Here is a 23,405-nt window from a genome sequence, read left to right on the forward strand (position 1 = left end):
GTATAAATAGGTGGGCCTTAAAGTAGAAAAGGTTGATAACCCCTGATCTATATAACGTAACCTTTAATCTCCTCAGTGCTGGTTCTGAGAGAACAACTATAACATGATAATTATTTATTTTGAACTTGCAGAATTTATGGAGGGCGGCACAGTGGTGTAGTGGTTAGCGCTGTCGCCTCACAGCAAGAAGGTCCTGGGTTCGAGCCCCGGGGCTGGCGAGGGCCTTTCTGTGTGGAGTTTGCATGCTCTCCCCGTGTCTGCGTGCGTTTCCTCCGGGTGCTCCGGTTTCCCCCACAATCCAAAGACATGCAGGTTAGGTTAACTGGTGACTCTAAATTGACCGTAGGTGTGAATGTGAGTGTGAATGGTTGTCTGTGTGTCAGCCCTGTGATGACCTGGCGACTTGTCCAGGGTGTACCCCGCCTTTCGCCCGTAGTCAGCTGGGATAGGCTCCAGCTTGCCTGCGACCCTGTAGAACAGGATAAAGCGGCTAGAGATAATGAGATGAGAATTTATGGACAGTTTGTCAAAATTGTAGAAATACAAAAGACTAAATATAGAACTTCAGACCACAAAAAGTCTGTAGCAAACTCTCAAAGCACTGAAACGTCCACCGGGGACGGATGTCTCGGTCAGGCTGTGTTCTTACTCTGGTCATTCCCTGCTCTGCAGCATTTGTGTCCCTTATCCATCTGTGTTATCAGTCTGCAGTTGGCCTTGTGCCTACCGGAGCCAGTCATCATTACTCTCCACTATCAGGATCTTCCACAGAGTGAGTCATCACTCTCATTCATTTAAACACAATATCACTCTCCAACTGGGAGTGTAATAGACCTACTACACTCTCCAACTGGAATCCCAGTCAATTAGCACTGCTTCCTTCAAAATTCACTGCTGAACCACCATTTTTTTTAATATATAAAGACGAAACTTTCATACCATGAAACATGATATCTTTGGCTTATTTCAGTAATAAACATGAATAAGTGTGTTACAGTATATTTCGACAAAAGTTTAATTAAGAGAAATTAAGAGAAATATATATTTTTAAAGGAGACATATTTATACCCCTTTTCCACAAGTTGACACAGTTCCTTGAGGTCTTAATGAAATGTCTGACACATGCTTTGGTCAAAATACCACAAGGATAAAACACCATGGCTCCCTTCTCACCCTGTCTAAACAGCCCTGTTCAAAATGGTTGATCTGAGTGCCTGTACCTCTGAAGCCAAACAAAACCCAAAAAGTAAACTCCTTTATACTGACAGATATGTAATATCCATACAAGACATGCTCCAGCGTTCACTTGTTCATATTTGTACCTGTATACAGGTAGTCGTCGACTTACGCCTGCGTTTGGTTACGACTGACCGGCTGTAAACTGATCTGGTCGTAAGTCGGTCTGTGTTAAATGAACGCAAGTATATTGTGATGTGTAATGATTTTGTAATCATCTTAAAGTCTTATTTTATCAACATTTTCTTATTTCATTACCTTGGCTCATTATTTGGTTTAAGTCAAACACTGCATACTACACTGCATACAGTACAATTCGTTTAATATGTGCAAAACAACAAATACGAAATACAGGTGTGAAAAATAGAAAACATTTTAGTTTGAAACATACCAAAATACAAATGTAAAACATAGCAAAATGCAAAACTTAGTGACCACTGGCATCACTGGTGCTTGGCTGTGGGTCGTCTACGTCATCATCAGCTGTTGCAGCGCTCGGGCTTGCGGGAGCATTTGTTCATTTCATAAACCAGGAGCTGGGGCGGAAACTGTATGACGGAGTGCACGAGGGAGCGCAAGAGAGACTGCGCATGTGCCTGGAGCTGGGGCGGAAACTGTTGTACGCGGCGAGAGGCACTGCCGGGAGCTGGGGCGGAAACTGTCGTACGCTCAGCTAGCTCAGCTGGGAAACAATTGCCAGTCATAACCAGACGGTTGTAAAGTCGATCGGTTGTAAGTTGCATAGGTCGTAAGTCGACGACTACCTGTACTGTGTTTTTCTTTTAAAATAAAATCTGTTCAATGTCCCTGGGCGCTGACATCTTACTCTCTCTGAGGTTCAAATATCGCACTCCGAGTACAAATCGTGATGTCACAGACTCCAAACATGACTTAACGAGGCTACTGGATCTCGTATACACATTGCTTCTAAATGGTTGTAAACAACCCTAAAGATGCCCACGTGTCAAGCATTTGGGTGTAAAAAATGTCACATGAAATGTCATTTCATGTGACAGGCTTTTGTTTATTTTTATTCACAGAGAAAAGCTCTTTTTAGATGTCAAGAATTGTGTTGCGATGATGATGGGATTGTTGTGTCAGTACTGCGTATGCATTATCTAGCCGAGTGAGATTTCAACTTCATAAACGTGAAGTCTGTTGATTTGTGTATTTTGTTGTAAAAATTACATGGTTACAGAGCATAACTCCTTCAAGTTTGATGGGTTGCATTGGTGTACAGCAATCTTCAAGTTATGCCACAGATTCTCAACTGGATTGAGGTCTGGGCTTTGATTAGGTTGTTCCAAGACATTTAAATGTTTCCCTTTAAACCACTCCAGTGTAGCTTTAGCAGTATGTTTAGGGTCATTGTCCTGCTGGAATGTGAACCTTCCTCCTAGTCTCAAACCTCTGGCTGACTCAAACAAGTTTTCCTCCAGAATTGCCCTGTATTTAGTGCCATCCATCTTTCCTTCAGTCCTGACCAGCTTTCCTGTCCCTGCAGATGAAAAATATCCCCACAGCATGATGCTGCCACCACCATGCTTCACTGTAGGAATGGTGTTCTCAGGGTGTTGGGTTTGCGTCACACATGGCATTTCCCATGATGGCCAAGAAAGTTCAATTTCAGTCTCATTTGACCAGAGAATCTTCTTCCATGTGTTTGGGGAGTCTGCCACATGCTGTTGGGCAAACTCCAAACATGTTTTCTTGAGCAATGACTTTTTTCTGGTCACTCTTCCATAAAGCCCCACTCTGTAGAGTGTAAGGCTTAAAGTGGTCCTATGGACAGATACTCCCATCTCCACTGTGGATCTTTGCAGCTCCTTCAGTGTTATCTTTAGTGTCTTTGTTGCATCTCTGATTAATGCCCTCCTTGCCCGGTCTGTGAGTTTTGCTGGGCGGCCTTCTCTTGTCAGGTTTGTAGTGGTGCCGTATTCTTTCCATTTTGCTATAATGGATTTAATGGTGCTCCCTGGGATATTCAAAGTTTGAGATATTTTTTTATGACCCAACCCTGATCTATACTTCACAACTTTGTCTCTGACCTGTTTGGAGGCTCCTTGGTTTTCATGTTGCTTTAGTAGTGTTGCAGAGTCAGGGTCCTTCCAGAACAGGTTGATTTATACAGACATCATGTGACAGATCATGTGACACTTTGATTGCACACAGGTGGATCTTTTTAAACTAATCATGTGACTTATGAAGTGAATTGTTTGGACCAGCTCTTATTTAGGGGTTTCATACGAAAGGGGGTGAATACCTATGCACACTCCAGATTTCTGTTTTTTCATCTTAATTATTGTTTGTGTCACAATAAAACAACAATGTGCACCTTTAAAGTGGTAGACATTTTGTGTCAATCAAATGGTGCTAACCCCACCAAAATCCATTTTAATTCAGAGTGACATGCTGCAGACACACGGTATAAAATTCTCCATGATTTACAATGCATGCTGTGTTATCCTTTTTTTTTTTCCCAGGAGGTTAGTCCAGTCAGCACGGCATATACTCTCCTTATCTCGGGGCATTGGGTGGCATTTTGTACACTCACACCACACTTCAACAGGCTGACTTGCATGGCCTTGTGTTCATTTAATCCACTATCGCTTCTGGCATCGCTGGAATCACTTTCACTGTTTGTTTCTTCCTCCGCCGGGCTCATATTCTGGCTCAAACATCTACGGTTGAATCCCTTTCTGTTCAAGCACATTTTCCATGTTCGCACAGCAAAACTATACAGTCGTGCTTGAAAGTTTGTAAACCTTTTAGAATTTTCTACATTTCTGTATAAACATGACCTAAAACATCATCAGATTTTCACACAAGTCCTAAAAGTGGATAAAGAGAAGCCAGTTAAACAAATGAAACAAAAATATTATACTTCGTCATTTATTTACTGAGGACAATGATCCAATATTACATATCTGTGAGTGGCAAAAGTATGTGAACCTCTAGGATTAGCAGTTAATTTGAAGGTGAAATTAGAGTCAGGTGTTTTCAATCAATGGGATGACAATCAGGTGTGAGTGGGCACCCTGTTTTATTTAAAGAACAGGGATCTATCAAAGTCTGATCTTCACAACACATGTTTGTGGAAGTGTATCATGGCACGAACAAAGGAGATTTCTGAGGACCTCAGAAAAAGCGTTGTTGATGCTCATCAGGCTGGAAAAGGTTACAAAACCATCTCTAAAGAGTTTGGACTCCACCAATCCACAGTCAGACAGATTGTGTACAAATGGAGGAAATTCAAGACTATTGTTACCCTCCCCAGGAGTGGTCGACCAACAAAGATCACTCCGAGAGCAAGGCGTGAAATAGTCGGCGAGGTCACAAAGGACCCCAGGGTAACTTCTAAGCAACTGTGTTAGGACTTGGACTATCTCGGCCTCTAGAGGCCGCTATTATTTCTGTTGTTGTCATGTTTGTTTTGACTGCTAGAGGCCGCTATTTTTTCTGTGTGTTGTGTTTTGTTTTTCCATGTGCCTTGTGCCCCGCCTAGTCCTCATTGTTGCCACCGGTGTTCTATTTTAGTTTGTATATTTATACTCCCTCAGTTTGGCCTCTAGTCACGGAGTCTTTGTGCTGTGATGTTTAGCTCCAGTAACCTCTGTTCCGTGTTCCTTGCCTATGTCTTTGTGGTTGTTTGTACTTTGCTTTCTTTTGGACTTTGTATTTACCATTTTGGATCTTCTGAGTGTTTGAATTTTTGCCTCTTCTTTTCTGATTTTTGGCTCTTTTGTTTTGACTTTGAACTTTTGGGTTTTTCCCATTTATCTTCTGAGCATTTGGATTATTACCTTTGTTTTTTGCCTTGGATTTTTCAGCATTGTAAATAAACTTTTTTTCTACACTACTTTTGCCTCACTCCTCTGCACTTGAGTCATTCCCCTGGTGGCCTAGTGGGGGTAATCTAATCGAAATGTTGTGGAAGGACCTGAAGCAAGCAGTTCATGTGAGGAAACCCACCAACATCCCAGAGTTGAAGCTGTTCTGTACAGAGGAATGGGCTAAAGTTCCTCCAAGCCGGTGTGCAGGACTGATCAACAGTTACCGGAAACGTTTAGTTTCAGTTATTGCTGCACAAGGGGGTCACACCAGATACTGAAAGCAAAGGTTCACATACTTTTGCCACTCACAGATCTGTAATATTGGATCATTTTCCTCAATAAATAAATGACCGAATATTTTTGTCTCATTTGTTTAACTGGGTTCTCTTTATCTACTTTTAGGACTTGTGTGAAAATCTGATGATGTTTTAGGTCATATTTATGTAGAAATATAGAAAATTATAAAGGGTTCACAAACTTTCAAGCAGCACTGTAATAATAACAACTTTTAATCAATAACTCTGTGTTGGTATGGGAACCAACATTCTGGGGAATTGCCAACGTCACAGCCGGATATCTGGTTCAGCAAAAATGGCGGTGCCTAGGTAAGCCTATTTTTAGCAATATCATAACTTTTAAAATGAATGAATTGTTACATAATTTTAGTTTTAATGGGTGGTGCGGTCCATCAGGGCACTTGCCATGATGGGCAAATGGCGTTTATTTCTGGGTTTTGTTTGACTTTAAATGATGAGTCACTGCTCACCCCACCCCCCCTTCTGCTGGCCAATCCTCATGAATATTCATTCGCAAAGGCAGTTCTCCAGCCATTAGTTCGCCTTATGACATACAAAGGGGAGCCAAATCTGAATGGCTTGTTGAAGTACATGTTTTCTGAAATATGCAGCTAAAAGAAAATGACTGGGCTTTCTGATTTCAGAGTTTGTGGGTTAGTAGGCACTCCAGATACCCAAATGTATGTGCATAAGTACTGAAAAAGTGAGTTTGTCATAATAGGCCCCCATGAAATTCAGATTTATTCAAAATTGCATGACATTACTCCATTTTTTTTTACATGAACCTGTGCGCGCTTGTGTACATACATATACACATGTGCATACACACACACACACACATATCAGCCATAACATTGTGACCACTGACATGCGAAGTGAATAACATTATCTCATTACAGTGGCACCTGTCAAGGACTGGGATATATTAGGCAGCAAGTAACAATCAGTGCTCGAAGTTGATGTGTTGGAAGCAGGAAAAATGGGCAAGTGTAAGGATCTGAGCGACTTTGACAAGGGCCAAATAATGATAACTAGATGACTGGGTCTGAGCATCTCCAAACTGGCACATCTTGTGGGGTGTTCCTGGTATGCAGTGGTTGGTACCTACCAAAAGTGGTCCAAGGAAGGACAACCGGTGAACTGGCGACAGGGTCATGGGTGTTGAAGGCTCACAGAGTTAAGAAGGCTAGCCCATTGGTCCAATCCCACAGAAGAGCTACTATAGCACAAACTACTGTAAACACTAATGCTGACATTTCTTTCTGTTTTAGTTTAATTCATCTGGAACATGGAAGGAAACTGTAAACCTCTGAGGAAACTCGGGATTGAAAATAATTTGAGTGGGATAAAATCACAAGAGATACGAGCGACTGGGGGAAGTAGAAATGCACCTTTGAGTAGTGCCCAGAAAATGACTCTTAAATCAGTCTAATTTTAGCATGCTGTCAGCAAACATGCTGTCTTTCACAGGTTTTGTCACATTATATCATCGTCTTGAAAAAAGATTCTTAATCTCAATGGGACTTCTCTGGTTAAATAAAGGTTAAATTAAAAATATATATATAATATCATAGTCAGTTCTAGTGTGTGTGGACTGGTAGATAAATGAGAGCTTACTCGCTGTGGTTGTCTCTTGTATCCAGGCACGGAGGCAGTGCCGCAGTCCTCGTGGGTCTCCAGTGCACATACTGAACTCCCTCTTGATTTGGAGGCTCTAACTGATTGCCTAAAATCCTGAAATATCGCCAAACGCAGTTTGTTTGCTTACCTAACCGTTGTTTGTTTGGTTTTTATTCCATGAAAATGTTGTTACTCTATTACATTAAAAATGTTACAGAATAATAAAATTCAGCATACACATTAAAATAAGATGCAGTATTCTTATCAGCATGCATAAAAAGGTAAATAAAATACACAAATAAATGAATTTTAAAAATTAGCATTTCTACAATCTAGAATATATTCTCATTGAGCAGTCAGCACGTGTAAGGTACCAGTATTGCAGCCAACTCCAGAATTATTGCCACCAGTTATGAAAATTAAATAGAATAAATGGATATATTTAATTATTTTTAAATGATCAACACCCCCAAACATACAGAACATAACAAAACTGATCATCTCCTAAGACTGCAGATACTTGTGGAGGTATCCTGGACACTTCTCCATGCAGAATATTTTAAACTTGTTTATATTTTTAGGCGTGTGCACGTGGAATGCTCTCTTCAATGCAGACCATAAGTATTCATTCATTAATTCATTCAACTGTAGTAACTATTATCCTTTCGACAGTGGAAAGGAACCAGAAAATCCACAGGAAACCCACATGGATACGGGAAGAATTCCATACAGTCAATCACCTGAGTTCAGGATCAAACCCAACATTTAGTTTGTGCCCCCATAACCATTTCTGTGCTGACTCAGAAGCATGTTTGAAGTCATTGTACTATAGACTACAGACAGGGCTGAACCTCCTGGCAATGGCATCCAGGCTTTGGGCTAAAATACTCTTGTAGTTTTCAAGCAAACACACCTGCGCATGGCCAAGATGTTTGATTTTGATCTCATTACAGCTCCAGTAATTCTCTGTGAAGGGCTTCTTTTTCGTTCATCCTTTCAGAGCAGTTTGTTGTTAAGGATGTGGCATGAATAATTTTGAAACTGACAGAAAAAAAAATTCAACTATTCCTTCGTGATGCTTAACAATGCAATAATTTAAACTGCTTATGTTTGTAGGTACAGCACATCTCCCACAACTCCCTCAGTTTCTGCCCTGTACAATATCCACCTCATCTAATCTTTCACTGCACCACGATTGGGTTGTGTACTACTGTAAATTGTGATGCGAGCTCGCCTATAAATTGGGCAGTCTGAACAAATTTCACTCTCTGACTGATTCACCATTGGCATTAAAGAGATACTACTACCTGCAGGCAGAAACGAAGAAACAAAGGAATAAACACGCATTGTTGTACGGATCATTGGCCACGGTTAAAAGTACCGCAGTTGCGTTGTTTCGCTTTTGTTGTGTTTGAAACTGGCTACCGTTATTACGACACCACAACAACACAAATTAAGACGATTAGAGGCAAGCGGTTCCCTCCACGTCTTCAGCCAACGAACGTTTGACCAAGGACCTTCTGGATCAATGAGCTCCTGCCTGGGAAGGACTTCTGCAACATAGCAGATCTGCATTAAACTGAACTGAAGCTGTGCTCCGCACTCTTCAGAAGAATACACAGAAACGGAGGATCATCGATGAACTCCTTCAGCCGCCACGCAAGAGCTGTCCCAAGTAAGGTTGGCATTTGGATAACATTAGTCTTAGCTTAATTTAGTTTATGTGAAAAGTGCTACTTAAACTTAAGGTTGTTTCAAGTGTGCGCACAATAATCACATAGCTTTAGGCTACATCCACACGACAACGGCAACGAGATGTTATTTAAAAAAATATCGCGTCCAAATGGGCAACGATCAGTAAAATATCAGGTCCATATGGCGACGCAACGCTTGCTGAAAACGATGCAATACACATGCCACACCTCTAGGGGCGCTGTAAGACGGTCCCTTCGGAGACACCAGAACAATAGAAGAAGTAAGGACGCACGTGCATAAACTATTATGCGCGAGACTTCATATTAGCCACAAAGTCAGGAAAATCTGTTCGTAAAATTACGTTATAATGACCAAATACAATGAAAAGTATTTTTCCAGTCTCACCTGTGAAAGGTAATCCCATGTGATCTCGTTTGGACGGTAAACCTGTTAGTACAGTTAAACGCAGCACATGAATGAGGCATCTTTATTCTCCGCTTTGACCTATCCAGTATGGCGGCGAGGATGACGTATGATTCTACGCGGAAGGCGGCGTCTTTAATGGTCCGGAATAAATTGAATGCTACACGTTGATGGATTAATTTGTTCTTCTACGCCCTTTTTGAGGAATGTATTGTAGGACTTAAACCAACATCTGAAGAGGTGAGATCGCTCCTTTTTTCCCTATTTTTGCTGGCAGGATTGACTCTGCCCTAAGGGCTATTTTCTCTCTCTCTCACTCACTTTGCACCATTACACAATAAATATTCACAGTGAAAATATTTTGTAAGCGCGTTTCATGAACCAAGTTATAGGATTTGTTGACAACTCGCATCGAGTTCGTTACACTTCTACCCGGCGTGAAGCACTGACAGTCATGTGGTTGTGACGTCATCGTAAACAAATCCATTCTACTCATCCAGACGACTTTGCAACGGCAACGTTGCCAGATCTTTCCACTCTGGAACCCGTTCTCAAAAGATTGCGTTTTGGGGCACCCAAAACGCCGGTGCCGTGTGGACGCCAGGCCTAAACGATAAACAATTGTATCGGATTCACCTGAATCCGTTGCTGTGTGGACAGGGCCTTAGTCTGATCATATGTTATTGTATTTCTCAGTTCTACTCTGGTAGATAGGGCATGCAAAATCTATCTCTCTCTCTCTCTCTCTCTCTCTCTCTAACACCCTCTTACGACGCACCATTGTACACACCTGAGCATTCAGACTTCAGTAAACTTTGGGGTGATTAAGTCATTGGATGACTAAGCTAGTCCTTTGTTAAAATCCTTTGTCTAATCAGTCACACAGAGTGCCTACGGTCCCCTCCCACACCTTTATCGAACATTCCACTCACTGGCGGACACCTTTTGTGCACCTTTTTTGTGCGCTTCACTCAAACTCTCTTGTCTCCTTCCTCTCCCTCCCTTCCTCATACTTTCACCCAGCACGCAGCTGTGCCATTGTACACACCCAGACGCTCATTCTCTCACTTAAAAACAGACAACATCTCCCTCTCTCACTTAGCATACAACCCTTTGTTAACCATTAGCCTGCAACACACACACACACACACACACACACACACACACACACACACACACACACACACAACATTACTACCTCATATCACCATTTTGTCCCTTGATTGTTAAACTGTTGCTAGTATTATTGAATGTACCTGACCAGTATTATCCCCACTTGATTTTGTCATTTTAATAAATTAGATATTTACAAGAAACTGTGTCTTGTCTGTTTTGCTGCAGTATTACTTGAAGCCATCCTCTGTCATCAAATAGTTCACATTGCCTTCACTGATCTAGTGTATCACCCAGAGTAATTCATTCATTAATGCAATAATTTATAGAAATTAATGATTAGCAAAATTAGTGAACTGATATTTTATGACTGATTTAATAACGCAATTGCACCTACATGTTTTTATATCCATTACCTTGTGCAGATCAAGAACCATCTGTCTTTTTATTATTGAACACTTTTTGGTTTTCTCCATGGTGACAGGTCAGTTTTGGGTTTTTTTTTTTTTGTTATCCTACATTTATTTTGAATACTCTGTGCGTCAGTGATTTTGAGTTTGCTATTATTAACTCATCATTAACCATTATTAACAGGTGATGAGCTTATGCCATCATGTGTTGTTCGTCGTCAGTCGGGCGTCATCCATATTTCACGAAAATCGCTTCTTCTTTCTCAATTAGTCATCAATTTTTATTCTTTTTGGCAGGAAGGTAGGTCTGCCTGGGTTGCATATGGTTTCCACCCAAATTTGCATAACTGCAATTAATAATGAAGATATGGAGTAATTAAGCCCTAACAAGCAGTTTCCACACAAATTGCTTCTTCTCCCTCAGTTCTTCACCAATTTTTATTCTTTCTGGCATGAAGGTAGAAGTAACTAGGGTGGATATAACTTCTACCCAGATTTGCTTAATTATAATTACTAATGAAATTATGGACTAATTAAGCCTTAATGAGCAGTTCAACAACAATCGCTTCTTCTTGGTCAATTCCTCGCCATTTTGGATTCTTTCTGACAGATAGGTAGGTATTCCTAGGGTATATATAACTGCTATATATAGCTTGTATAAAGTGTATATAGCTTGCAACATTTATTGCACAAGGTGGCCCACTTTAGATCATTTCTTCTGGACTAGACAGGGCCGGAGTGAGCTACGCCATCATTGACGGTCTCATTTATAGTACCATTAATCAATCAGTGTATGTAATGTTTATTTCATATGATTATTCTGACCAATCCCTTTAAGGGTGCCAATAATTCTGGAGTTGACTGTATTTCTCCTACTTTATTTCCAAGAACATAACAGTAGTCACACTCTAAAATCAGAAAGACACAAGCATAATACAGGTGCTGGGTGTGTACCTGAGGTGGGGGGAGTGTGTGTTCCACTCCTCACACTCCCTGCGCAGAGACTCTGACTTACTGCACACTTTACCCTCATACAGCAGCTCATCCAGGGCGCTAAAGAGCTGTCGTACATGCTGAGTATTCTCACGGTCAAACTCCTGCGTGCACAGCACAGAACATACGTAACTCACAGCATCACCACAATGGACTAGTAATGTGCTCCTGATCAGTTGATCACCAGTGTATTGTGATATTCCCCACTATACGTTTTCTTCAGTCGAAAACATTGTTACTGCCCTTGTGTTTCATTTGGGAGCCAAGTTTCCGGGTAGGGAGAAGTTCTACATAATGCTGATACATGCCAAAAATCAAGTGTCCAATTTGGATGCCAGCATATGGACAGCTGTCTATTTCAGCATTGCATGTATTTTTCTTGGCAAAAGCTATCGCATAATTCTGTATTGGCAAGTGTTCCATGTTGGAGAAACACGACAGACAGAACTGGCTCTCCGTCTGACTTTCAGTGATGTACAGTACCAGTTAAAAGTCTGGACTGTATGTTCATTTTTGGTCACAGAATGATTATTTAATTAAAAAAAAGGTGGGGGGGCAGCTTTACATTTATTTTGGGTTTTCTGAAATTAACACATGGTCAGAATTATACATACATCCACTTAGTTTATTAATTCAGTGGTGCTGAAAGTTTCAAAATGTATTTTAACTTGCCAAGGCCAAGGCCTCTTACCTTCCTGTTCGTGATTATGATTGACTACAGCTGGTAGCTTCTCTGTGACAACACAAAAAGGGTTTGTTTGACAAGTACAAGTTATTGGGAGGTGTAGCTACTTTGCTAAGATCTTGAAGTAGACCCAAACTGTCACCTTCAGCAGAAAGGAAATTGGTTCGGATGGTCAGGAACAACCAAGTCACAGGCCTGCTATGAACTGGAAGCTGCTGGAACATCAATGTCACTGTTCACAGTCAAATGAGTTCTACATATCCATGGACTGAGAGACTGCTGTCCAAGAAGAAACCTCTGCTCCAAACCGATACCTTAAGCTTGACTGAAATTTGCAGCTGACCACATGGACAAAGAAAAAGCCTTCTCGAGGAAATTTTATGGTCAGATGAAATAAAGATTAAGTTATTACATTAAGCTTTTGGAATAGCCTTCCCAAAGTCCTGACATTAACCCTATCGAAAATATGTGGACTGTCCAACCAGAATTCTGCTGGAAGCTTGTTGATGGCATCTGGTCAAGGTGAAGCTTCCATCCATCCATCCATCCATCCATCCATCCATAACCGCTTATCCTGTACAGGGTCGCGGGCAAGCTGGAGCCTATCCCAGCTGACTATGGGCGAGAGGCGGGGTACACCCTGGACAAGTCACCAGATCATCACAGGGTTGACACAGAGACAAACAACCATTCACACTCACATTCACAGTCAATTTAGAGCCACCAATTAGCCTAACCTGCACGTTTTTGGACTGTGGGGGAAACCAGAGAAAACCTACGCAGACACAGGGAGAACGTGCAAACTCCACACAAAAAGGCCCCCATCAGCCACTAGGCTCGAACCCAGAACCTTATTGCTGTGAGGCGACAGTGCTAACCACTACACCACCATGTCGCCCAAAGGTGAAACTTGCTCAGGGATATTTAACCAAATATTAGGTGTGCTGTATGTATATTTTTGACCCTGTATGTATAATTCTGATTTCACAAAACCCAAAATAAAATTATTTGGGGTTTGTTTCCCCAGTTAAAGATGTATGTTGTATAATAATTCCTCCCCAGAAATCACTGAAAGCTCAATATTGCTATGACATTCATGTCCATGAGGAGTGTATGTAAACTTCTGACTACAAATGTATCCCAGCTAATTAAACATTCAACAATGTGACTGATATATGTTAGAATCAAAACTACCCTATGTTTTAGATGATAAATAATAGCCTTTTTTATTTGAGTGTATTTTATATGCATCAACTTAGAAACAAATGTAGTCTGGACAGATTGGGGAGGGTTGCGTCGGGAAGGGCATCCGATGTAAAACCTATGCCAACTCAAATATGCGGATGAACCCTGCGTCCGAAATTGCTCACTCATTCACCGCTCCCTATATAGAGGACTACTGTATATAGTGAGCTCATTGGTAAAATGAAAAAAAAAAAAAAAACACTTTCAGACACTAGTCCGTCGTGCTGGTATTACTCCGTCATTACTGTCGCACAATTAAAATGTGCCAGATCAGTCGGCTGGTGGGTTTTCAAAAATAATAAATACATGCATGTATTTTTGTGATAAATACATATTATACTGAGCATATTTCCCACATTAATAAATACAAAGTACCTGCATCTTTCAGTTTTTTTAAATCAAGGATGAATACTTTCTTCTTTGCCGCTGCCTTTTATTAAATCAAATTTGAGACTTTTAATTTGACTTCTTTCAGCGCAACCACAATGCATGATGAATGAATGAATATTGCTTTGGTTAGTGACCATTGGTTGTACACTACTTTTCATGATGCATTGTGGGATACTTTGAGTGCGCTATATAGGGTGTAATAATCCTCACTATCGTTTCGGACAGCGCTACAAGATGGAGTCCTCACTATATAGCACCCTATATAATGAGTAGGGAGCAATTTCGGACACAGGGCAGGTCTGCTGTGGTGACTCCTAACGGGAGCATCCAAAGAAGAAGAAGAAGAAGAAGTTAGAAACAAATGTCAAACATAAACCTTTAGATCAAAATGATGTTGGAATTCATTGGAGATTAGAGCTGCATGATGGAGAGTTGTTTATCGTTTTTGTTGCTTACAAATTCATATACTAAACAGTGCTGGGATACATTGAGCAACAGACGGCATCAAAAGTCTTACATCATATCTCCAGGAGTAGATGGAGCTGTGTTCAGTGGAGAAGTCTGTGGCATAGCCAGCACTGCATGAACACGTTGTGAGAAGGCTCACTGGGCTACAATCACCAGTGAAGCTCTGAGAACACACCAAGTCACTGAAACACAACAGGGTCATAAATGCTCCAATTACAGTGCTGCTTGGGAGAAGATATTTATTTGGGCAAGAAGCTAAAACTGTACTACACTAGTCATGAAAGAAACACAATATGTCTTCTTCTTCTTCTGTGAAAACAGAGAATGCAAGGCTATTTAGACATGAACAAATTACCTTTGGTCATTCGATACGGCTCTGTTAGCACTTCTGGGACGTTGGACAGGCCCTGAACTACTATATTTGTTTGGTTCTCTGAGAAGCTTTTTCCTAGAGCATACAACACACACACACACACACACACACACACACACACACACACACACACACACACACACACACACACAGAGAGTGGATCAGATTTATATCAAAGTGGAAAGTTCGTCATTGTTGTGGTAAAATTGCCCGTCAGTCCAGAGTATAATTGTCTTTTAAATATATCAATGCTATGCCATGAATATATAATGGGTTACAGAGTGCCGCTCCAAGGTTTCACTCCGATGAAGCTACTCCTCACTCAGCTGATTATTGTAACATGAATAATTCAGACATAACAAGAACAAAATACAAAATGCAGACATGTGAGGCATTGAACGTCACATGTTTCATGAGGTCATGTAGCTTCCAGTGAAACGCATGGCTCTGCTGGGGTTTTTTTTTTTTTGACATTTCAAATTATATTAAAAGAACAAACATTAGTTTTTAGTATTAGGAAATCACCTGTAAACTGTAATAAAAAAAAAAAAAAACTAAGTCCAAAATGTAATACCACACTAATCAGAAAATAATTTCTTAAGCATTTGAGAAAATGTTTAATGAAGAAATCACACAAATCATAATGCATTTAAATAATAATTTTTCCGTTTTTCCGTAATTGAAGGCGCGCTGAAATTCTAAAAATACACCAACTTACCCAACAACAACGAGTCCTATATCCCTGCCGTACCACCCTGTCCTGGAGCAGTCTGTGTAAACGTGCAAACTGGGTACTGAAGTAGAATACCCAAAACTACCCAATTTCGCATTCATGGGTGCCACTCGTTATAGCGCCAGGGGACAGAATGCATTTACAGGCAGCATCTTCACCTGTCCATCCACATAAACCCTCCGAGTCTGGAGGAGGATCTGTTTACCTGTCTGCTCTCTCAGCTTGAAAAGGTCAAAGCAAACTCAGGGTTACAGACAGCCTCACCCAGCTCAGAAACTTATCTTCGCTCTGATGTCTGTCTCTCTTTCTCTCAGATTCCTTCCTCTCCTGTCCCAGCGTTCGCACAGATCATCTGTGGTCCATTAGTGAACAACGTTCTTCCTTGCTGCTCTCATTGCTACTCTTCTGTACCACAGTTTATCCAGGCTTAGATAACTTGAGATGACTTTGTGGTTCTTTGGGAGTTTTCCTCTGTCCACTCTTTCCCCTTCCTTCCCTCCCTCCCTCTCTATCTTTCTGCCCTCCCTTTCTCCCTCTTACCTTCTTTTTCTATTTGCATCCTCACATGACCCTAATACAAATGCACATACTGTATGTGGCCTCGATTGTCACGTAAATTAGGTAAACCAAAACAATGAAAGTGATAAAAAGCTCATTTATAGCATTACACGTACACCAAGATTTAAATTACGATGTAGACATACAAGGATGCAATGCAATACAAATACAAGGCAAATTAAAAAAAAAAAAAAAAATCACAAAGTGAGGCTAGCTCAAAATGTGATTGACACGTCTCTGTTGAAAGAACCACAGATGCAGTTCTGCCGAGTTTAAAGGAACAGTCCACCGTGCTTCCATAATGAAATATGCGCTTATCTGAATTGAGACGAGCTGCTCCGTACCTGTCCGAGCTTTGCGCGACCTCCCAGTCAGTCAGACGCAGTCAGACGCGCTGTCACTCCTGTTAGCAATGTAGCTAGGCTCAGTATGGCCAATGGTATTTTTTGGGGCTGTAGTTAGATGCGACCAAACTCTTCCGCGTTTTTCCTGTTTACATAGGTTTATATGACCAGTGATATGAAACAAGTTCAGTTACACAAATTGAAACGTAGCGATTTTCTATGCTATGGAAAGTCCGCACTATAATGACAGGCGTACTAACACCTTCTGCGCGCTTCGGCAGCGCAATGATACGGAGCTCAGATATCAATGCGCTGCCGAAGCGCGCAGAAGGTGTTAGTACGCCTGTCATTATAGTGCGCACTTTCCATAGCATAGAAAATCGCTACGCTTCAATTTGTGTAACTGAACTTGTTTCATATCACTGGTCATATAAACCTATGTAAACAGGAAAAACGCGGAAGAGTTTGGTCGCATCTAACTACAGCCCCAAAAAATACCATTGGCCATACTGAGCCTAGCTACATTGCTAACAGGAGTGACAGCGCGTCTGACTGACTGGGAGGTCGCGCAAAGCTCGGACAGGTACGGAGCAGCTCGTCTCAATTGAGATAAGAGCATATTTCATTATGGAAGTACGGTGGACTGTTCCTTTAAGTGGCTAAGCAATTCCCAAACCTGATAACACCAGAATTTAACATTTCATATTGTTAAAACTTACACAGAGGAACTCCCAAGAGAGTTTGTACAACTGTCTAAGGTTTTGGATCATCCTACCATTAAGACATTGAGATCTTGACTCTCGATATTGCTACTGCCGGGTTCCAAAATGTACCTTTGGATTTTTACCCATTTTAAAGTTCCACAGGGGTTCTACGAGAACCTTGTGTACAAATTAACTGTTCACACAACACTTTTTGCAAATTATCCACAGTGTTTGAAATAGCATCACATTAATGAATGCAGTTTTCCAGTACAACCTTTATAGAGGCTTTATTAATGGACCATTAAAGGTTTTTCTTTGAGTTTGTGCCTCTGCGAGACACAACAATTGGCTTTAGAAAGCGACAATTAAACTATCCCCTGAGAAACCCTTTTCTCGTTGCCAAACAACGACAATAAGTCTGAGGGACCATACGTTGGCTGACTGCTCACAGCATACAAATTATTTAGCTATCTGCTGAACTTTCACGCTAAAGAACCAACACAAACAACATTGCGACCAAGAAACCGTGAAAAGAAAACTAATTAGCAAAAGAGTTCATGCTTTAACTGGCGAAGGCTAAATAGTAATCTTTGGCACTGGTGACAGATCATGTTTCCACCAGAGAGCAAACAGCAAATAATTTCAGCACTTTGCTTGCCAAGCCTTTATGAAACATGCATGACCTTCATGAAAGCCGCGAGAGGCAGCTGACTGATGTGAATTCAGCTCATCATCAGCCTTTTACCACCAAAAACAAGGGGTGTGTAATTTAACAGAACAGACGTGCTATAAATTCGCAGCTCATTGTCAGAGGCACGGCTTAGACATGACTGAAAGGAAGTTCGTGGGTTAATTTGGGTTCTTTTTGTGGGCCATTTGGGTTAGGAACTCCTCGTCTCATTTTGACTCCGTGCGCTCTGAATAATGTCCTACGACTAGAACATCGGTCTATCACTAATCTCACTTGCCAGTGCATTCACTATTTGCACCATTAAAGAACAAATAAATAGAATGAAACAAAATCATGTGTATTTTATCAAAAATGCCCCACCTCTTGCCCATAGTCAAATGGGATCAGCTCCAGCTTGCCTGTGACCCTGCACAGGATAAGCGGTTATGGATAATGGATGGATGGATAAATGGATGGATGTTCAAGCATCTACGTTACCCCATCCATCCATTATCTGTAGCCGCTTACCCTGTTCTACAGGGTCGCAGGCAAGCTGGAGCCTATCCTATCCCAGCTAATTATGGGTGAGAGGCGGGGTACACCCTGGACAAGTCGACAGGTTATGGCAGGGCTGACACAGAGACAAACTACCATTCACACTCACATTCACACCTATGGTCAATTTAGAGCCACCAATTAGCCTAACTTGCATGTCTTTGGACTGTGGGGGAAACCGGAGCACCCGGAGGAAACCCACGCAGACATAGGGAGAACATGTAAACTCCATACAGAAAGGCCCTCGTCAGCCACTGGACTCGAACCCAGGACCTTCTTGCTGTGAGGCGACAGTGCTAACCACTACACCACTGTGCCACCCAAAAAAACCCAAATATTCGACAATGAAATTATGTCAAACTCTCCATTCATTACACCCTTATGAGTAATGATGAGACGAAATAACTGGCTCTGTTCAGGCAAACAACCTAGTTAAGCATTCATTTTTATAGGATATACAGTATGTATATGAAAGAAGCTTGTGGAGTGGCTTTTCTGTTCTCTTGGCTGCTTATGGAGCAGGTTATTTGTAATGAGCATGATGCGAAAAACTTCTCAAAAAAAAAAAAAACCTTTTACTATTCCAGTATTGAAAGTTACAAATTATAGTTGTTTCATTTGAATTTCAGTCAGAAAACTATATGACTCCTAACCGGACCGTCTTAGCCGTTTCCGTTAATACAGTACGCACATCCATGAACATTAAATGGAACGTACCATTACAATATCAGACGGGGGATATTTTATACAAGCAAAACCACCAATGCAGGGGGTAACTCTTAACTGTAACAGCAATATACTGTAAGTAAGCATCAGGGTGAAAATATTAATATAATACAAAGGACTAAATTAAAAGAAAAAGCAAATCTACCCGTATACACCATCGGACTCTTAAAATGGCTCTGACAGTACAGTAAGTCAGTAACACATTCTGACTAAGCATATAATTGAAGGTATGCTTATGTCTCAAGGGAAGTTTTACAGCCAGGAGAAATATCCTTCAGCGAAATCCATTACAGTATCATGAACCTGTCTGAGAAAATTATGACTAAAACATTGACTAAAATGAGACTAAAATTAAAACAGCGTTCCACTGACTAAATCTTGACCAAAACAAACAAACAAACAAACAAACAAAAAAAAACAAAGAATGCTAAAACGTGACTAAAACCAACTACAATTTTCAGTAAACGACCAAGACTAAAACTAAATTTAAAATTCTTGTCAAAATTAACACTGGTGGAAAGCCTTCCCAGAAGAATGGAGGCTGTTAGATGCAGCAAATGGGGACTAAATCTGGAACAGGACGTTCAACAAGTGCATGGATATAATGGTCAGGTGTCCACATACTTTTGGCCATATGGTGTCTTTACATTAATTATTTTAGCATTTCTATCCATTGCTCCTGATCACCATTATACCTTTAAAATTATAAAACCTACTTTACTTTAGGTAAGTTTATTCCTTTATCTATTTCTTGCACCAAGTGCTATTCGTATAAATAATACAGTGGTGCTTGAAAGTTTGTGAACCCTTTAGAATTTTCTATATTTCTGCATAAATGTGACCCAAAACATCATCAGGTTTTCACACAAGTCCTAAAAGTAGATAAAGAGAACCCAGTTAAACAAACAAGACAAAAATATTATACTTGGTAATTTATTTATTGAGGAAAATGATCCAATATTACATACTTGTGAGTGGCAAAAGTATGTGAACCTCTAGGATTAGCAGTTAATCTGAAGGTGAAATTAGAGGCAGGTGTTTTCAATCAGTGGGATGACAATCAGGTGTGAGTGGGCACCCTGTTTTATTTAAAGAACAGGGATCTATCAAAGTCTGATCTTCACAACACATGTTTGTGGAAGTGTATCATGGCACGAACAAAGGAGATTTCTGAGGACCTCAGAAAAAGCGTTGTTGATGCTCATCAGGCTGGAAAAGGTTACAAAACCATCTCTAAGGAGTTTGGACTTCACCAATCCACAGTCAGACAGACTGTGCACAAATGAAGGAAATTCAAGACCATTGTTACCCTCCGCAGGAGTGGTCGACCAACAAAGATCACTCCAAGAGCAAGGTGTGTAATAGTCGGCGAGATCACAAAGGACCCCAGGGTAACTTCTAAGCAACTGAAGGCCTCTCTCACATTGGCTAATGTTAATGTTCATGAGTCCACCATCAAGAGAACACTGAACAACAATGGTGTGCATGGCAGGGTTGCAAGGAGAAAGCCACTGCTCTCCAAAAAGAACATCACTGCTCATCTGCAGTTTGCTAAAGATCACATGGACAAGCCAGAAGCCTACTGGAAAAATGTTTTGTGGTCGGATGAGACCAAAATAGAACTTTTTGGTTTAAATGAGAAGTGTTATGTTTGGAGAAAGGAAAACACTGCATTCCAGCATAAGAACCTTATCCCATCTGTGAAACATGGTGGTGGTAGTATCATGGTTTGGGCCTGTTTTGCTGCATCTGGGCCAGGACGGCTTGCCATCATTGATGGAACAATGAATTCTGAATTATACCAGCGAATTCTAAAGAAAAATGTCAGAACATCTGTCCGTGAACTGAATCTCAAGAGAAGGTGGGTCATGCAGCAAGACAACGACCCTAAGCACACAAGTCGTTCTACCAAAGAATGGTTAAAGAAGAAGAAAGTTAATGTTTTGGAATGGCCAAGTCAAAGTCCTGACCTTAATCCAATCCAAATGTTGTGGAAAGACCTGAAGCGAGCAGTTCATGTGAGGAAACCCACCAACATCCCAGAGTTGAAGCTGTTCTGTACGGAGGAATGGGCTAAAATTCCTCCAAGCCGGTGTGCAGGACTGATCAACAGTTACCAGAAACGTTTAGTTGCAGTTATTGCTGCACAAGGGGGTCACGCCAGATACTGAAAGCAAAGGTTCACATACTTTTGCCACTCACAGATATGTAATATTGGATCATTTTCCTCAATAAATAAATGACCAAGTATATTTTTGTCTCATTTGTTTAACTGGGCTCTCTTTATCTACTTTTAGGACTTGTGTGAAAATCTGATGATGTTTTAGGTCATATTTAAGCAGAAATATAGAAAATTCTAAAGGGTTCACAAACTTTCAAGCACCACTGTATTTTATCATACCATTACATTATAGTACATTAATATCACACATTAGTAAATACTCTAAATATCTATATCATTATACCATTCCATACCCTGTAATTTCTGTACATTTATATTACACTTGTGTTATTTCTTGCTATGCACTTCTGGTTAGATGCAAGCATGCATTTCGTTGCCTTGTAGCCGTGACATGTGCAATGACACTGAAGTTGAATCTAATCTAATCTAATCTAATCTAATCTAATCTAATCTAATAATCTGCATCTTCAACAAAACAGCTATACAGAAAATGAAAACTGAAGCCTGTCCATGTTTCCAAAGAAGGGCTAAAATTGGACCAAAGACGAAACTAAATGCTGGTGTAGATCCAGCAATTAGATATGCTAGGCCCAAAGGAAAGACAATACGCACATTCACTCACATTAGACTTGCATGTGATGTACAGCGCCGCGAAGGAAAAGTCCTGGTTGCCTGGTTGACAATAATTACGAGAAATAAAATTTACAATCCATTTCAGACAAAAAGATGTCCTGTCGCGTTTCATTTCATTTCATTTCATTTATTTACTGCGTTTGTGAAAGAGTATTTTCACTGTCTTCTTCTTTTAAATCCTGAATGTTTATTTTTTTTAACAGAATGCAAGTCACAAGAGGTTTTCACGACATTCACAACATAAGAAAAAAAAAAGTGTACATTTGCTAGGAAAAGAGAACCAAAAGAAAAGAAAATGCTTGACGATGAATGTATAGATTATTAGTTTGGGATGTAATCAATCAATGCTTTCCTATGATTTCACATAGTGATGATTATGTCCTGGAGCACTGCTTTTATTTCTTTCTATTGTTACATTACAAGTCACTAATAGCAAAACAAGGAGGGTTTAAACAAACAAACAAACAAACAAACAAACAAACAAACAAACAAAACAGTTGGTTCAAAAATATTTAGAAGTATTTAATGCACCTGACTCATCATCATCATCTTCATCATCATCTCTCAAAAAGTGTTTCCCCAGCCAACTCTTACCTGAGGCTGTTCTCTTGGCTCGAGTTCATGGTGTCTGGCTCCTTCTTCATCTTTTTCCATGGAAATGTCCAGCTAAGGTGCGACTGATGCTTTTCCAAGTTGGAGCAGGAACTTCTGCTGAAGGACTCAAAGCACTTGGAGGAGCTCTGTAGGGCTGAGATGTGCTCTACTGTCACTTGCATTTAAAAAAGTTTCCACATGTAAAGCTCTGTGATCATGAGCTGTAACAGCTGACTGTCTCAGACAAGCAGAAACACACACACACACACGTATCTAAGGACGCTTAAAGTCAAAACCTGCCCTCGATGCGTCACTGATTGAGTTCCTCAACGACAGAAGGTGTTTCTGTGGAGCTGAAATACTTGAATCTGATTGGTTCGCATGGCTTCCAGCGCGTGTCTGTCAAAACAAAGTCCCTCCCTCACCTTTACACAGCACTGCAAATGGATGATTCGCGACCGAATCGGTTCCTTTGAATCACCCAGGTGTGAAATCCGGCTCTTTTCAGTGAGTCAAATCAACCAGCTTAGCTCACCGACAAGAGTCAACTCTTTCGGTTCCTTACAGCTTTTTTCCCCCTTCAAAGTTATTGATCTCGACAGCGGTGCTTGAAAGTTTGTGAACCCTTTAGAATTTTCTATATTTCTGCATAAATATGACCTAAAACATCATCAGATTTTCACACAAGACCTAAAAGTAGATCAAGAGAACCCAGTTAAACAAACGAGACAAAAATATTATACTTGGTCATTTATTTATTGAGGAAAATGATCCAATATTACATATCTGTGAGTGGCAAAAGTATGTGAACCTCTAGGATCAGCAGTTAATTTGAAGGTGAAATTAGAGTCAGGTGTTTTCAATCAATGGGATGACAATCAGGTGTGAGTGGGCACCCTGTTTTATTTAAAGAACAGGGATCTATC

At 40.6% G+C, this 23,405-nt stretch overlaps 1 protein-coding gene across 1 annotated transcript in view; it reads right to left on the reverse strand.

Annotated features, from left to right (window-relative positions):
- The window catches only part of fam149a (family with sequence similarity 149 member A), a 64,644-nt gene extending 41,983 nt beyond the window's left edge, over positions 1 to 22,661 (reverse strand). The window contains exons 1-5 of the mRNA XM_060926959.1: positions 22,480 to 22,661; positions 14,763 to 14,855; positions 14,457 to 14,589; positions 11,581 to 11,723; positions 6,983 to 7,099 (exon numbers count right to left, since the gene is read on the reverse strand). Of these exons, the coding sequence (XP_060782942.1) occupies positions 6,983 to 7,099; positions 11,581 to 11,723; positions 14,457 to 14,589; positions 14,763 to 14,855; positions 22,480 to 22,661 (668 nt within the window). The remainder of the gene's footprint in view (positions 1 to 6,982; positions 7,100 to 11,580; positions 11,724 to 14,456; positions 14,590 to 14,762; positions 14,856 to 22,479) is intronic.
- Positions 22,662 to 23,405: the final 744 nt, after the last annotated feature.

This window comes from Neoarius graeffei, chromosome 8 (assembly GCF_027579695.1).
Source record: "Neoarius graeffei isolate fNeoGra1 chromosome 8, fNeoGra1.pri, whole genome shotgun sequence".
Classification (NCBI taxonomy): domain Eukaryota; kingdom Metazoa; phylum Chordata; class Actinopteri; order Siluriformes; family Ariidae; genus Neoarius; species Neoarius graeffei.